Source organism: Oncorhynchus mykiss, chromosome 22 (genome assembly GCF_057628025.1).
Source record: "Oncorhynchus mykiss isolate SJ-2025 chromosome 22, ASM5762802v1, whole genome shotgun sequence".
NCBI classification, from domain to species: Eukaryota; Metazoa; Chordata; class Actinopteri; order Salmoniformes; family Salmonidae; genus Oncorhynchus; species Oncorhynchus mykiss.
Window position 1 is genome coordinate 42538577 of NC_143043.1, and position 17501 is coordinate 42556077.

A 17501-nucleotide genomic window follows, 5' to 3' on the forward strand; every position below is an offset into this window, starting at 1 on the left:
ATCGGTTGAAGAGCATGCATTTAGTTTTACTTGTATTTAAGAGCAATTGGAGGCCATGGAAGGAGAGTTGTATGGCATTGAAGCTTGCCTGGAGGGTTGTTAACACAGTGTCCAAAGAAGGGCCGGAAGTATACAGAATGGTGTCGTCTGCGTAGAGGTGGATCAGAGACTCACCAGCAGCAAGAGCGACCTCATTGATGTATACAGAGAAGAGAGTCGGTCCAAGAATTGAACCCTGTGGCACCCCCATAGAGACTGCCAGAGGTCCGGACAACAGACCCTCCGATTTGACACACTGAACTCCAAGTAGTTGGTGAACCAGGCGAGGCAATCATTTGAGAAACCAAGGCTGTCGAGTCTGCCGATGAGGATGTGGTGATTGACAGAGTCGAAAGCCTTGGCCAGATCAATGAATACGGCTGCACAGTAATGTTTCTTATCGATGGCGGTTAAGATATCGTTTAGGACCTTGAGCGTGGCTGAGGTGCACCCATGACCAGCTCTGAAACCAGATTGCATAGCAGAGAAGGTATTGTGAGATTCGAAATGGTCGGTAATCTGTTTGTTGACTTGGCTTTCGAAGACCTTAGAAAGGCATGGCAGGATAGCTATAGGTCTGTAGCAGTTTGGGTCAAGAGTGTCCCCCCCCCCCTTTGAAGAGGGGGATGACCACAGCTGCTTTCCAATCTTTGGGAATCTCAGACGACACGAAAGAGAGGTTGAACAGGCTAGTAATAGGGGTGGCAACAATTTCGGCAGATAATTTTAGAAAGAAAGGGTCCAGATTGTCTAGCTCGGCTGATTTGTAGGGGTCCAGATTTTGCAGCTCTTTCAGAACATCAGCTGAATGGATTTGGGAGAAGGAGAAATGGGGAAGGCTTGGGCGAGTTGCTGTTGGGGGTGCAGTGCTGTTGACAGGGGTAGGAGTAGCCAGGTGGAAAGCATGGCCAGCCATAGAAAAATGCTTATTGAAATTCTCAATTATGGTGGACAGTGACAGTGTTTCCTATCTTCAGTGCCATGGGCAGCTGGGAGGAGGTGTTCTTATTCTCCATGGACTTTACAGTGTCCCAGAACTTTTTTGAGTTAGTGTTGCAGGAAGCAAATTTCTGCTTGAAAAAGCTAGCCTTGGCTTTTCTAACTGCCTGTGTATAATGGTTTCTAGCTTCCCTGAACAGCTGCATATCACGGGGGCTGTTCGATGCTAATGCAGAACGCCATAGGATGTTTTTGTGTTGGTTAAGGGCAGTCAGGTCTGGGGAGAACCAAGGGCTATATCTGTCCCTGGTTCTAAATTTCTTGAATGGGGCATGTTTATTTAAGATGGTTAGGAAGGCATTTTCAAAAAATATCCAGGCATCCTCTACTGACGGGATGAGATCAATATCCTTCCAGGATACCCCGGCCAGGTCGATTAGAAAGGCCTGCTCGCTGAAGTGTTTCAGGGAGCGTTTTACAGTGATGAGTGGAGGTCGTTTGAACGCTGACCCATTACGGATGCAGGCAATGAGGCAGTGATCGCTGAGATCTTGGTTGAAGACAGCAGAGGTGTATTTAGAGGGCAAGTTGGTTAGGATGATATCTATGAGAGTGCACGTGTTTAAAGGTTTTGGGGAGGTACCTGGTAGGTTCATTGATAATTTGTGTGAGATTGAGGGCATCAAGTTTAGATTGTAGGATGGCTGGGGTGTTAAGCATGTTCCAGTTTAGGTCGCCTAGCAGCACGAGCTCTGAAGATAGATGGGGGGCAATCAGTTCACATATGGTGTCCAGAGCACAGCTGGGGGCAGAGGGTGGTCTATAGCAGGCGGCCACGGTGAGAGACTTGTTTTTAGAGAGGTGGATTTTTAAAAGTAGAAGTTCAAATTGTTTGGGTACAGACCTGGATAGTAGGACAGAACTCTGCAGACTATATTTGCAGTAGATTGCAACACCGCCCCCTTTGGCAGTTCTATCTTGTCTGAAAATGTTGTAGTTTGGAATTAAAATGTCTGAATTTTTGGTGGTCTTCCTAAGCCAGGATTCAGACACAGCTAGAACATCCGGGTTGGCAGAGTGTGCTAAAGCAGTGAATAGAACAAACTTAGGGAGGAGGCTTCTAATGTTAACATGCATGAAACCAAGGCTATTACGGTTACAGAAGTCGTCAAAAGAGAGCGCCTGGGGAATAGGAGTGGAGCTAGGCACTGCAGGGCCTGGATTCACCTCTACATCGCCAGAGGAACATAGGAGGAGTAGAATAAGGGTGCGGCTAAAAGCAATAAGAATTGGTCGTCTAGAATGTCTGGAACAGAGAGTAAAAGGAGGTTTCTGGGGGCGATAAAATAGCATCAAGGTAAAATGTACAGACAAAGGTATGGTAGGATGTGAATACAGTGGAGGTAAACCTAGGTATTGAGTGATGAAGAGAGAGATATTGTCTCTAGAATCATCATTGAAACCAGGAGATGTCATTGCATGTGTGGGTGGTGGAACTAATAGGTTGGATAAGGTATAGTGAGCAGGACTAGACGCTCTACAGTGAAATAAGCCAATAAACACTAACCAGAACAGCAATGGACAAGACATATTGACATTAAGGAGAGGCATGCTTAGTCGAGTGATCAAAAGGGTCCAGTGAGTGGAGAGGTTGGTTGGGGGTCACGGCGATTTAGACAGCTAGCCAGCTACCTGACAGATGTGGCATATCAACAAGCTGATTAAACAGCATGATCATTACACAGGGGCATCTTGTGCTGTGGTCAATAATAGACAACTCTAAAATGTGCAGTTTTGTCACACAACACAATGCCACAGATGTCTTAAGTTTTGAGGGGAGTGTTCAATTGACATGCTGATTGCAGGAATGTCCACCAGAGGTGTTGCCAGAGAATTTAATGTTCATTTCTCTATCATTTCTCTACCGCCTCCAACGCCGTTTTAGAGAATATGGCAGTACGTCCAACCGGCCTCACAACCGCAGACCATGTGTAACCACGGCAGCTCAGGACCTCCACATCCAGCTTCTTCACCTGCTAAACTATGGGTTTGCACAACCGAAGAATTTCTGCACAAATTGTCAGAAACCGTCTCAGGGAAGCTCATCTCGTCATCCTCACCAGGGTCTTGACCTGACTGCAGTTCAGCATTGCAACCGACTTCAGTGGGTAAATGCTCACCTTCGATGGCCATTGGTACGCTGGAGAAGTGTGCTCTTCATGGATGAACGAACACAATTGCATTTTATCGATTGCAATTTGAATGCACAGAGATGCCGTGACAAGATCCTGAGGCCCATTGTTGTGCCGTTCATACACTGTCATCACCTCATGTTTCAGCATGATAATGCACGGCCCATGTTACAAGGATCTGTAAACAATTCCTGGAAGCTGAAAATGTCTCAGTTCTTCCATGGCCTGCATACTCACTAGACATGCAACCCATTGAGCATGTTTGGGATGCTCTGGATTGACGTGTTCCAGTTTCCGCCAATATCCAGCAACTTCGCTCAGCCATTGAAGGGGAGTGGGACAACAATCCGAAAGGCCACTCTATGCGAAGGAGATGTGCTGTGCTGCATGAGGCAAATAGGCTTCACACCAGATACTGACATGGTTTTCTGATCCATGCCCCTACCTATTTTGTAAGGTATCTGTGACCAAAGTTTGCATATCTGTGTTCCCAGTCATGTGAAATCCATAGATTAGGGCCTAATGAATGTATTTAAATGGACTGATTTCCTTATATGAACCGTACCTCAGTAAAATCTTTGAAATTGTTGCTATTTTTTTTCCTGTGTAATCCTAGATGCTTTCTTAACTATGTCTGTCACTCAGACTTACATTTCTGTTGGCTTTTCTCAAGTGTCTGTGAGTCTGAGAAAAGTGCAAAATAATGACATGTATTATTGTTATTATTATTATTTTCTGATAACATAGCTATGTTTCTCTCATATTTCAGCGGCAGTATGTTGAACAATGGGATGCTGATAAGATCAAAATCCACGTCGGCAATGAGCTTCCAGAACTTGTGCTGGCCAAGGCCAATGCGATCACCATGAGCAATGTAGGTCCTCCTTACTTTACCTCAAGCTGTTTTCTTTCACTCAAGTTGATCTAGTTTTATTTATATCTCTATAGCTATATTTATATATATATATATCTCTTTATCTATATATCTATATCTCTTTATTTATATATCTATCTATCTATCTATCTGTATACACTGCTCAAAAAATAAAGGGAACACTAAAATAACACATCCTAGATCTGAATGAATGAAATATTCTTATTAAATACTTTTTTCTTTACATAGTTGAATGTGCTGACAACAAAATCACACAAAAATGGATCAAATTTATCAACCCATGGAGGTCTGGATTTGGAGTCACACTCAAAATTAAAGTGGAAAACCACACTACAGGCTGATCCAACTTTGATGTAATGTCCTTAAAACAAGTCAAAATGAGGCTCAGTAGTGTGTGTGGCCTCCACGTGCCTGTATGACCTCCCTACAACGCCTGGGCATGCTCCTGATGAGGTGGCGGATGGTCTCCCGAGGGATCTCCTCCCAGACCTGGACTAAAGCATCCGCCAACTCCTGGACAGTCTGTGGTGCAACGTGGCGTTGGTGGATGGAGTGAGACATGATGTCCCAGATGTGCTCAATTGGATTCAGGTCTGGGGAACGGGCGGGCCAGTCCATAGCATCAATGCCTTCCTCTTGCAGGAACTGCTGACACACTCCAGCCACATGAGGTCTAGCATTGTCTTGCATTAGGAGGAACCCAGGGCCAACCGCACCAGCATATGGTCTCACAAGGGGTCTGAGGATCTCATCTCGGTACCTAATGGCAGTCAGGCTACCTCTGGAGAGCACATGGAGGGCTGTGCGGCCCCCCAAAGAAATGCCACCCCACACCATGACTGACCCACCGCCAAACCGGTCATGCTGGAGGATGTTGCAGGCAGCAGAACGTTCTCCACGGTGTCTCCAGACACTGTCACGTCTGTCACATGTGCTCAGTGTGAACCTGCTTTCATCTGTGAAGAGCACAGGGCGCCAGTGGCGAATTTGCCAATCTTGGTGTTCTCTGGCAAATGCCAAACGTCCTGCACGGTGTTGGGCTGTAAGCACAACCCCCACCTGTGGACGTTTGAGCAGACACGTGCACATTTGTGTCCTGCTGGAGGTCATTTTGCAGGGCTCTGGCAGTGCTCCTCCTGCTCCTCCTTGCACAAAGGCGGAGGTAGCGGTCCTGCTGCTGGGTTGTTGCCCTCCTACGGCCTACTCCACGTCTCCTGATGTACTGGCCTGTCTCCTGGTAGCGCCTCCATGCTCTGGACACTACGCTGACAGACACAGCAAACCTTCTTGCCACAGCTCGCATTGATGTGCCATCCTGGATGAGCTGCACTACCTGAGCCACTTGTGTGGGTTGTAGACTCCGTCTCATGCTACCACTAGAGTGAAAGCATCGCCACCATTCAAAAGTGACCAAAACATCAGCCAGGAAGCATAGGAACTGAGAAGTGGTCTGTGGTCACCACCTGCAGAACCCCTCCTTTATTGGAGGTGTCTTGCTAATTGCCTATAATTTCCACCTGTTGTCTATTCCATTTGCACAACAGCATGTGACATTTATTGTCAATCAGTGTTGCTTCCTAAGTGGACAGTTTGATTTCACAGAAGTGTGATTGACTTGGAGTTACATTGTGTTGTTTAAGTGTTCCCTTTATTTTTTTGAGCAGTGTATATATACATATATATATGGAGATACAGATATACTTTGTGTATATATATAGATAGATTATATATAATATATATACAGTTGAAGTCAGAAGTTTACAAACACTTAGGTTGGAGTCATTAAAAATAGTTTTTCAACCACCGCAAATTTATTCTTAACAAACTACAGTTTTGACAAGTCGGTTAGGACATCTACTTCATGCATGACACAAGTCATTCTTACAACATTTGTTTACAAACTGATTATTTCACTTTTAATTCACTGTATCACAATTATAGTGGGTCAGAAGTTTACATTCACTAAGTTGACTGTGCCTTTAAACAGCTTGAAAATTCCAGAAAATGATGTCATGGCTTTAGCAGCTTCTGATAGGCTAATTGACATCATTTGAGTCAATTGGAGGTGTACTTGTGGATGTATTTCAAGGCCTACCTTCAAACTCAGTGCCTCTTTGCTTGACATCATGGGAAAATCAAAATAAAAAAATTGTAGAGGTTCATCCTTGGGAGCAATTTCCAAACGCCTGAGGTACCACATTCATATGTACAAACAATAGTACGCAAGTATAAACAGCATGGGAACACGCAGCCATCATACCGCTCAGGAAGGAGACGCATTCTGTCTCCTTGAGATGAACGTACTTGGGTGCGAAAAGTGCAAATCAATCCCAGAACAACAGCAAAGGACCTTATGAAGATGCTGGAGGAAACAGGTACAAAAGTATCTATATCAACAGGGGGAGGCTTGTAAGCCGAGGAACACCATCCCAACTTTGAAGCACGGGGGTGGCAACATCATGTTGTGGGGGTGCTTTGCTGCAGGAGGGACTGGTGCACTTCACAAAATAGATGGCATCATGAGGGAGGAAAATTATGTGGACATATTGAAGCAACATCTCAATACATCAGTTAAAGTTTTGTCGCAAATGGGTCTTCCAAATGGACAATGACCCCAAGCATAATTCCAAAGTTGTGGCAAAATGGCTTAAGGACAACAGGGTCAAGGTATTGGAGTGGCCATCACAAAGCCCTGACCTCAATCCCATAGAACATTTGTTGGCAGAACTGAAAAAGCGTGTGTGAGCAAGGAGGCCTACAAACCTGACTCAGTTACACCAGCTCTGTCAGGAGGAATGGTCCAAAATTCACCCAACTTATTGTGGGAAGCTTGTGGAAGGCTACCTGAAATGTTTGACTCAAATTAAATAATTTGAAGGCAATGCTACCAAATACTAATTGAGTGTATGTAAACTTCTGACCCACCGGGAATGTGATGAGAAATAAATAATAATTCTCAGCCAAGGGAATAATTCTCTCTACTATTATTCTGACATTACACATTCTTAAAATAAAGTGGTAATCCTAACTGACCTAAAACAGGAAATTTTTACTCTGATTAAATGTCAGGAATTGTGAAAAACTGAGATCAAATGTATTTGGCTAAGGTGTATGTAAACTTCCGACTTCAACTGTATCTCGATCTGTATATCTCTGTCTTTGTATATCTATATCTCTATCTCTATATGTCTATATCTCTTTATAGCTATATATCTGTATCTCTGTAAATCTATATCTCTCTCTTTATTTCTATTTATCTATACAGTATATCTACATCTCTATATATCTATATCTCTAACTTTATCTCTATATATCTTTATATCTTTGTCTCTATATAGTATATCTATATCTCTATATAGTATATTTATATCTCTGTATAGAATATCTATATCTCTATATAGTATATCTTTATCTCTATATATCTATATCTCTATATATCTCTCAACCTTCAATGTTTTGCGACTCAGTTTTTTAAACGCTGGTTCCTTCTCCTTTTTTTACAGAAACTGTACAAACAAGGATTTGATGAAACCATCAAGAAGGGTTATTACCTTCCTGTCGATGCTCTCTCTGTCAAGGCTGCCAAGCATGGTAGAGAGATTATCAGTGATGTGAGTACTGTATTTTTGTCCCTCTATATTCATAGAGTTTTTTTCAAAAGCCTCAAGCTAAATTATCAGTGGTGTAAATGTCATTTATAGAACATTTTCCCAATTATTATAGTCCTAAAGTCTTATACGAATGTCAATTTCTGAATTGAATTCCTGAATCAATTCCTGAATCAGTTCCTGAAAAGTGAATAAATCAGGCATGAAGATACCTGGAATGTCTTTGATTTATAAGGAAAGGATGTTCAATCAGTTCATCCTTGTCTGACTGTGGTCAAATTCTCTTCTGATCTATTTCAGTACAAGTACAAGGCTGGCTACAGCAAGCAGGTTGGCCACCACATTGGAGCCCGCTGTGTCGAGGAAGACCCTCTGCTCATGCTGGCTATTAACTCAGCCAAGATTGCCAGTGATGCTCTGTACAAGAAGGACTTCCACCAGTCCAAGACCAAGTTCCATCTCCCATTGGACATGATGGCCTTTGAGTTGTGCAAGAAGAACCAGATTCAAGTCAACGACTTCAACTACAGAACTCACCTGCACAACTGGACCTGTCTGCCAGACTCCACTGACGTTGTCCATGCCAGGAGAGTCTACGATCTGCACAGTGACGTAAGCTCCTTCTCAATATACTATATCAAATGCTTTATTTCTTTTCCATGACCCACTTCCACGTTTTTTAAAATGTCTACAGTAAGTGTATTCGTTTGTTTGGTTGGTTAATTGATGCTCTCCACATCCCAGGCTGTCTACCGTGCTGACATGGAGTTCATTAGAGGTACTGGCTGGGTCCCCATTGGCTCTCTGGATGTGTTGAAAGCTAAGAAAGCTGCAGAGATTCTGAGCGATCGCCTCTACAAGCAGAAACCAGATTCTCTTAAATACACCACCGACATGCACTCCATGCCTATGGTGCTGGCCAAGGCCAATGCTGAGATCATAAACAAGGTTGGTGAAATGTTCAATACATAGATTATTTTGTAACAATGTCTTTCACTCAGATCAGTGGTTTAGATGGTCAATCTTGCATTTCTGGTAGCTATTTTCAAGGTCCTTGGCTCTGACAAATGCGCAGTTAAAATCCCATACCTTATTCATATTTCCTTATAGCATAATCATGTTTTTTCTCCTATTTCAGGGCAACTATGTTGCACAATGGGATGTTGATAAGATCAAAATCCACGTTGGCAATGAGCTTCCAGAACTTGTGCTGGCCAAGGCCAATGCGATCAACAATAGCAACGTAAGCTCCCTCTTGCTTCCTTCACTACATACATTACTACACATTCAATAAATGTTGTGTAACCTAAGACTTCCTCTGAAGCTCTAGTAAAGTTCTAGTGATTCTTAATAATGTGTTGGCTCTGTTTCTAAGCTGTGTCCCTATATACCTTTTCAGAAACTCTACAAAGCTGAATTAGAGGAGTTGTACAGGAAGGGCTATAACCTGAAAAGCGATTGCATCGCCATCAAAGCTGCCAAGCATGGTAGAGAGATCATAAGTGACGTGAGTGCTGGATATTTTCCATCTTTTTTTCACATTATTTGAAAAATGTCAAGAGTTGATGCAAATATATTATCATCATGTATGTGATGTTGACTTAAAGTACAAGTGTATATACATTTTTGCTTCCATTTAGGTCAAGTACAAGGCTGGCTACAGCGAGCAGGTTGGCCACCACATTGGAGCCCGCTGTGTCGAGGAAGACCCTCTGATCATGCTGGCTATGAACTCAGCCAAGATTGCCAGTGATGCTCTGTACAAGAAGGACTTCCACCAGTCCAAGACCAAGTTCCACCTCCCAGTGGACATGCTGACCATTGAATTGGCCAAGAAATGCCAGATGCAGGTCAATGATTTCAACTACAGAACTCGCCTGCACAACTGGACCTGTCTGCCAGACTCCAGTGATGTCGTCCAGGCCAGGAAGGTCTACGCTTTGCATAGTGACGTAAGTAGAATATGAACACTCATTAAGGTTATGAGGGTGGGCCTCACCTATCATTTCAGGACAAGACAAACATTATACCTTCGAAATGTACTTTCTTAACAAATTGTTTTCCCTCTGCTGCTCCCATATAAAACCAGGCTGTGTACAGGGCTGATATGGAATGGCTCAAAGGCACTGGCTGGGTCCCTATTGGCTCGATCGACGTTGAGAAAGCCAAGAAGGCCGCTGAGATCCTGAGCGAGAGGAAATATCGCGAGCACCCAAGCAATTTCAAGTTTACCGCCACAACCGAAGACATGCCTTATGCTTTGGCTACGGCCAATGCCCAGATAATGGACAAGGTAATGTGCCTCTTTCTTTTTAGAGTGGAGAGAGATTGAACTCAGGTATACATACTGTACATTCAGATTCACAGGATGCAGAGACTAATATTAAAAATAGTGAGATACATTATTTTCTTACAACATTGCCGTTGTTTTCTTATGTTTCAGCACCAGTACGTTCAACAGTGGGAGGCCGATAAGGTCCAAATCCACGTCGGCAATGAGCTTCCAGAACTTGTGCTGGCCAAGGCCAACGCGATTACCATCAGCAACGTAGGTCTTTCTTACTTTGCACGCCTTCAAGCTGTTTCCATTTACTCAAGTTGATGTAGTTGTGTCTGTTTCTCTATAGCTACGTCTCTACATGACTCTCTCAACTGCTTCAATTTATTTCACATCATATTCTTAAGAAATGAATCACAGTACCTTCGAATGAGGGCACTAAATATATAATGGTGTTATTTCAGAAACTCTACCGTGAGGGATTTGACGAGATGATCGGACAGGGATATCACCTGGATAAGGATGCCATTGCTGTCCAACATGCCAAGAAGAGCAGAGAGATCATCAGTGATGTAAGTTTGTATATCCATCTCCTCTGAATGAGCATTGGCAGCCATCATATAAAACAACACAATACTTAGCTAGTCCTCTCTTTTTTCAGTACAAGTACAAGGCCGGCTTCCGCAATCAGTGTGGCCACCATATTGGAGCCCAGTGCGTTGAGGATGACCCTCTGCTTGTGCTGGCCGCCAATGCAGCCAGGATCTCCAGTGATATTAACTACAAGAAGGACTTCCACCTCACCAAGACCAAGTTCAGCATTCCACTTGACATGATGTCCGTCGACTTGGCCAAGAAAAGCCAGTTCCAGATCCAAGAATTCACCTACAGAACTAAACTGCACAACTGGACCTGCATGCCAGACAACACTGATGTTGTCCGCGCCAGGAAGGTCTACTCTCTGCATAGTGACGTAAGTACACAGAGAATCATGGTCCAATCCGTTTTGGCTATCACTGGCTCCTTACTCTGCCTACCAACCATTGAAGTTCAAACAACTATTGCACTACTATCCCACAAGGAGTAATTACTTTACCTGAACCATGGTTCCTTCCTTCCAGGCTGTGTACAGGGCTGATCTGGAGTGGCTCAGAGGGTGCGGCTGGTTGCCCCAGGGTTCTGTGGATGTCATTAAGGCTAAAAATGGCCAAACCATCCTCAACGAAAGGCTGTACCGCCAGCCCCCCAGCTCTATCAAGTTCACCAGTGTTGTTGACTCTCCAGAGGTTGTCCTGTCGAAGCAGAACGCTGAGATCCTCAGTGATGTGAGTACTTAGCTTTTAGCCATTGAAGTGTCCTTCTATTGAAGTAACCAAACCTGACCTGTTATCTTGGTCTCTTTGTAAAAAAGCATTTCTGGTAACTGCAGAGATAGACATTTTGTGAAATATAGATCTAGTCTGCGATAACAGTGGTTGGATTTATCATTAACTCTTTGATTGTGTGTGTTTGTTGCTTTTCACAGAGGAAATATAGAGAGGTTTGGGATACTGAGAAGACCAATATCCACCTGAACAATGACCTTCCTTCTCTGGTGCTGTCCAAGGCTAATGCTATCGCCATCAGCAATGTAAGTCTGCTTCACTGAACGCTTTGCATACTTTGGATGTGTCCTTTGTCTTATTTATTGTATGTGCAGTGAACAGATTCAGTCAACAACAATATAATGACATTGACTCAGATACACAAATAAAGAAACCTGTAGACATGTTTTGTTTATAATCACATAACAGCATGCCCAGATATTATTATTTGACTTACCAACTCAATGATCTTTCCATTTCACAGAAACTATACACTAAGGATTGGGATGCCGACAAGGCTAAGGGATACCACATCAAGGAGGACGCCATCGCTGTGCTGAAGGCCAGAAAATCTAGAGACATCATCAGCGACGTAAGAGAAAATGACTGAAGTCGGCGTCCATTTCATTTAGGTCACTTGATTCAATGGAGTCAGTGGAATTAACTCTCTGATCCTCCTTTTTTTCCCTCAGTACAAATACCACGAGGGCTACCGCAAGCAGGTTGGCCACCACATTGGAGCCCGCTGTGTCGAGGAAGACCCTCTGATCATGTTGGCTATGAACTCAGCGAAGATTGCCAGTGATGCTCTGTACAAGAAGGACTTCAACAAGTCCAAGACCAAGTTCCACCTCCCAGTGGACATGCTGACCATTGAACTGGCCAAGAAATGCCAGGTCCAGGTTAACGACTTCAACTACAGAACTCACCTGCACAACTGGACCTGTCTGCCAGACTCCACTGATGTCGTCCAGGCCAGGAAAACCTATGATCTGCAGAGCGATGTGAGTTTTACCATATTTGGACACAAGGAAGAGTAGCTTCTGCTTTTACAACTGTTAATAGGGATCCTGTAGTGGGGTAATATTTTATATAAATGCATATTGTATACACCTCACATGCAACCCATAATAAGACTGAAACTAATATAATCAAAGTCTATTAAACTGAATATCTGACCCCACAATGATGATTTACCAATAAGACTATAGTTGAGTTACAATAATACGCAATCAAGAACGGTCTGAGAATGGAATTGTAAATGTGTTTTTAATTACTTTTTCAAATGAACGATACATTATACAAGGCATGCACGTTAAAAAAGCATTAACGAGCATTACATGGTATATTCTAGGGATAACCCCATATATCTTTGTTGATTTTAACCCTCTGTTCATTGATATTTGGGAAAGGCTATCAGTGTTTAGTGACACATTGACCCCTATGCCAATACAAACACCCTGTTGTCTTCTCCCAGGCGGTGTACAAGGCTGATCTGGAGTGGCTCAGGGGATGTGGTTGGAACCCCCATGAGTCTGTGGAGGTGTTGAAAGTGAAACACGCCCAAGCGGTCCTGGCTGACGTAAGTCATTTAAAACATATAATATATGTAATAATAATTATATATATATATAATAATATGGTAGTATATAGTAATAATGCAAGTGTGTCATCTGCTAGATTTATTTTATTTGTGGACTGAAACAGGTTAACATTTAATGACATGTATTGATGGTTGATTTTGGTTTGACTGTTGTTGTTGATGTAGACATTGTTTATGTTGTCTTGCAGAGAGGCTACCGTGTCAAGTTGGATCAGCAGAAGTTCACAGCTCCTGTGGACAGAATAGACATGGTTTGCGCCAAGAACGCTGCAGAGATCCTCAATGAGGTGGGTCGGGACATGGGACAATTTTGACATGTTATAACACATGAAAGAATCACAATGTTTTTGAAACTTCTCACATTTTGTGGATAATAAGGTATCACAATGAAGGAAAAAAACATTGGACTGTTGAAGCAACAAGAACAGTAGTCATTAAGTACAATACTAATCAATTGCTTTTGTGTTGTTTTTTTTGTGCAGGCTAATTACCGTGCACTGTGGCACACAGAGAAGACTAAGTACACGGTCACAGACACCCCAGGATTGGCAACAGCAAGAGAGGTGGCCAAGAATCTCCATCCGGTAAGATACCTTTTCTTTCTTTACATCAGAGTTCTCAGACATTTGAAATGCTCAAAGTGCCTTTGCCAGTCTGAATAATGAAGGTAGAGGGGAATTCCACTATCCATTTAGAAATAAATAAGAAAGAAAAACAGAAGAACATGCTCCTAATACATGTAGTGTATTACACTCTGTAATCTCTGTTCCTATCTATCTTCCTGTTCACAGAAACTATACACCAAGGACTGGGATAAGGTCAAAGCTACCGGCTTCTTCATGCCCGGAGATGCTGTTCCCATCAAGCAGTGCATCCACAACAATAAAGTCCAGAGTGACGTGAGTATCACAGTGTTTTCCTTTATTTCAACAGGTTGTCATTGATACTGATCTCATCTAAATGTAATGGAACAGTATTGTCCGTTCACTCCCAGTAAAGATAACATTGACGACATAATGTTCTTAATGTCCTGTGGAGTGTGTAAGTGACTCAACATATCCATTATCTTAATATCCTGTGGAGTGTGTAAGTGACTCAACATATCCATTATCTTAATATCCTGTGGAGTGTGTAAGTGACTCAACAAATCCATTATCTTAATATCCTGTGGAGTGTGTAAGTGACTCAACATATCCATTATCTTAATATCCTGTGGAGTGTGTAAGTGACTCAACATATCCATTATCTTAATATCCTGTGGTGTGTGTAAGTGACTCAACATATCCATTATCTTAATATCCTGTGGAGTGTGTAAGTGACTCAACATATCCATTATCTTAATATCCTGTGGAGTGTGTAAGTGACTCAACATATCCATTATCTTAATATCCTGTGGAGTGTGTAAGTGACTCAACATATCCATTATCTTAATATCCTGTGGTGTGTGTAAGTGACTCAACATATCCATTATCTTAATATCCTGTGGAGTGTGTAAGTGACTCAACATATCCATTATCTTAATATCCTGTGGAGTGTGTAAGTGACTCAACATATCCATTATCTTAATATCCTGTGGAGTGTGTAAGTGACTCAACATATCCATTATCTTAATATCCTGTGGAGTGTGTAAGTGACTCAACATATCCATTATCTTAATATCCTGTGGAGTGTGTAAGTGACTCAACATATCCATTGTCTCAGTGCCGTTTTACTTCTAAATGCTTAGATCTCTATTGCAGTCTCTGTATGTATAAATAAACAGTCAATTCAATTGCAACTCAGTAAGGCACACTTTCATACTTTACGTGTCTCTTTCACAGCACAAATACAAGACCGAATATCGCAAGCAGGCTGGCCACCACATTGGTGCCCGCTGCGTCGAGGATGACCCTCTGCTCGTGCTGGCTCTGAACTCAGCCAAGATTGCCAGTGATGCTCTGTACAAGAAGGACTTCAACAAGTCCAAGACCAAGTTCCATCTGCCAGTGGACATGTTGTCCTTTGAGCTGGCCAAGAAATGCCAGTTCCAGGTCAATGACGACCACTACAGGACTCGTCTACATAACTGGACCTGTCTGCCAGACTCCACTGATGTCACACAGGCCCGCAAAGCCTACGACCTTCAGAGTGACGTGAGTAGATCGATAAGCCTACCTGACACAACTTAACAATTACAGTATGTCCAGTATGCTTTAGGGCTTCCAGGATACATATACACTGAGTGTACAAAACATTAGGAACACCTGTTCTTTCCATGACATAGACTGACCAGTTGAATCTGATCCCTTGTTGAGGTCACTTGTTAAATCCACTTCAATCAGTGTAGATGAAGGGGAGGAGACAGGTTAAATATACATTTTTAAGCCTTCAGACAATTGGGACATGGATTGTGTATATATGCCATTCAGAGGGTGAATGGGCATGACAAAATATTAAAGTGCGTTTGAACGGGGTATGGTAGTAGGTGCCAGGAGCTCTGGTTTGAGTGTGTCAAGAACTGCAATGCTGCTGGGTTTTTCACACGCAACATTTTCCCTTGTGTATCAAGAATGGTCCACCACACAAAGGCCATCCAGCCAATTTGACACACCTGTGGGAAGCATTGGAGTCAACATGGGCCAGCATCCCTGTTGAACGCTTCGACACCTTGTAGAGCCCATTCCCCTCGATGAATTGACGCTGTTCTGAGGGCAAAAGGGGGTGCAACTGAATATTAGGAAGGTGTTCCTAATGTTTTGTACTGTGTACATCTCTATCCCTTTCTCTCCCTCCCCCCTATCTCTCTCTCTTTCTCTCTCCCCCTCTCCCTCTCTCTCCACCCCCTCTATCTCTCTCTCTCTCTCTCTCTCTCTCGCTACCTCTCCCCCTCTCTCTCTCTCTCTCTCTCTCTCTCTCTCTCTCTCACACACTCTCGCTCTCTCCCCCTCCTCTCTCTCTCCTCTTCTCTATCTCCCCCCTCTCTTCCCCCCCTCTCTCTCCCCCACACCCCTTTTATACCTCTAGGTAAAATGATTGTTTGTCTCTCTCCTCTGTCTGTATGCAGGTTGTCTACAAGTCCGATTTGGAATGGCTCCGTGGATGTGGATGGGTTGCTGCCGATTCTGTCGATCACGTCAAAGTCAGGAATGCCCAGAAGATCATGAACGAGGTAGGTTCCTTTATCTGTATCCAAGCTGTTGGTGTGGTTCTAGGTTTCATTGGGCACATTCTGCTCCTCACATCTCTGTCATTAGTACTGTATGTGTTTGCTACCCTTCAGAGAATTCTTACCATGTCTTTCTCTCTCTCTAATGTCTTTTTGCAGAGGCTTTACAAGAAGGATGCCAAAGACAACTTTGCCAAATACACACACATCGTGGATCGTCCTGAGCATATCCTGGCCACCATCAATGCTTTTAACCTCAGTGATGTGAATGAATTAATTTACTACTTTAGATTTTATCTTAGCTAAGTTTACTAAAAGTAAAACCACCACAGTCCATGAAAAAGTATTTGACACCTTTCTGAATTTCTCCATTTTTGCATTTTTTTGATCTTTGAATGTTATCAGATCTTCAACCAAAACATAATATTAAATAAAGTGAACCTGAGTTTATAAATTACAAAAAAAGGAGGCAAATACTTGACAATGGCATTGTATATATATTCCCCTTTTTTTTGGATGCACATTTCCACTGTTTCAAAGTATTATTTGAAAGCAACCCTGGTAGGATAGAGTACCTCCTTCAGATAGCCTTTGACCAATACCTCAGAGAAACATGTGAGGACATTGTGTTAAGCGGGATCCTTCAAATGGATCATGACCTGTGCCTATATGTCCTTCTGTTGTAAAGCTGAAATACAAGGAGACCTTCAATGCAGAGAAGGGCCAGTACATCGGCTCAGAGGACACACCCCAGCTGGCCCATAGCAGAGAGGTCGCCAAGGTCATCAGTGAGGTAAAGTACTCTACATCCATAGGACTTTGTCTTCACACAAACACCTATCTGCATAAATGTCTAATTTGAAATACAAAATATCATTTTAATAATGTAGATAATAATTAATACATTTTATTATTTCTATGTTATACAAAATAAATACATGTCTGAAACAATGTTTACATTGTGGATTGTTTTGTGGTCATTTGTAGAAATACTACAAACTGCCCTGGGATGAAAGCAAAGCCACTGGTTACCAGCTGGACGCCCATTACATCCCTGTAGTCGGAGCCAAGAAGACCAGGGAGATTGTCAGCGATGTGAGTCTAATTTATAGTCTCTTGACAACCAACAATACAAATATGATTAACAGGAAAGAATATGATGATTATTACTATTAAATATACATAATAATTAAAGTGCAACTGACATGTGACTTTAGTACTATCAAATCTAGTCAGAATAGTTGGTAATATATTGGATTTCTTAAAATGTGTTAAATGTGTGTCAGTTTGATCATATCAATTAGTAATTGCTAGTGGTTGCATATGTTGCTGTGGCAACAGAAGCAGACGCAAAACATGTAAATATAGCAGAGATTGTTTGTCCACTGTGCTGTGCTATGTATACTTCCTGTATCAACAAAGGGCTTTGCTCTCTGCT

At 42.6% G+C, this 17501-nt stretch overlaps 1 protein-coding gene across 1 annotated transcript in view; it reads left to right on the forward strand.

Annotated features, from left to right (window-relative positions):
• The window catches only part of LOC110501815 (nebulin-like), a 102963-nt gene that overhangs the window by 42632 nt on the left and 42830 nt on the right, over nt 1–17501 (forward strand). The window contains 24 exon segments of the mRNA XM_090216100.1: nt 3940–4044; nt 7569–7676; nt 7974–8285; nt 8418–8621; nt 8812–8916; nt 9073–9180; nt 9314–9625; nt 9763–9966; nt 10117–10221; nt 10416–10523; nt 10613–10924; nt 11073–11276; nt 11477–11581; nt 11800–11907; nt 12008–12319; nt 12793–12897; nt 13107–13205; nt 13401–13502; nt 13710–13817; nt 14739–15050; nt 15962–16066; nt 16223–16327; nt 16752–16856; nt 17051–17158. Of these exon segments, the coding sequence (XP_090072226.1) occupies nt 3940–4044; nt 7569–7676; nt 7974–8285; nt 8418–8621; nt 8812–8916; nt 9073–9180; nt 9314–9625; nt 9763–9966; nt 10117–10221; nt 10416–10523; nt 10613–10924; nt 11073–11276; nt 11477–11581; nt 11800–11907; nt 12008–12319; nt 12793–12897; nt 13107–13205; nt 13401–13502; nt 13710–13817; nt 14739–15050; nt 15962–16066; nt 16223–16327; nt 16752–16856; nt 17051–17158 (3861 nt within the window).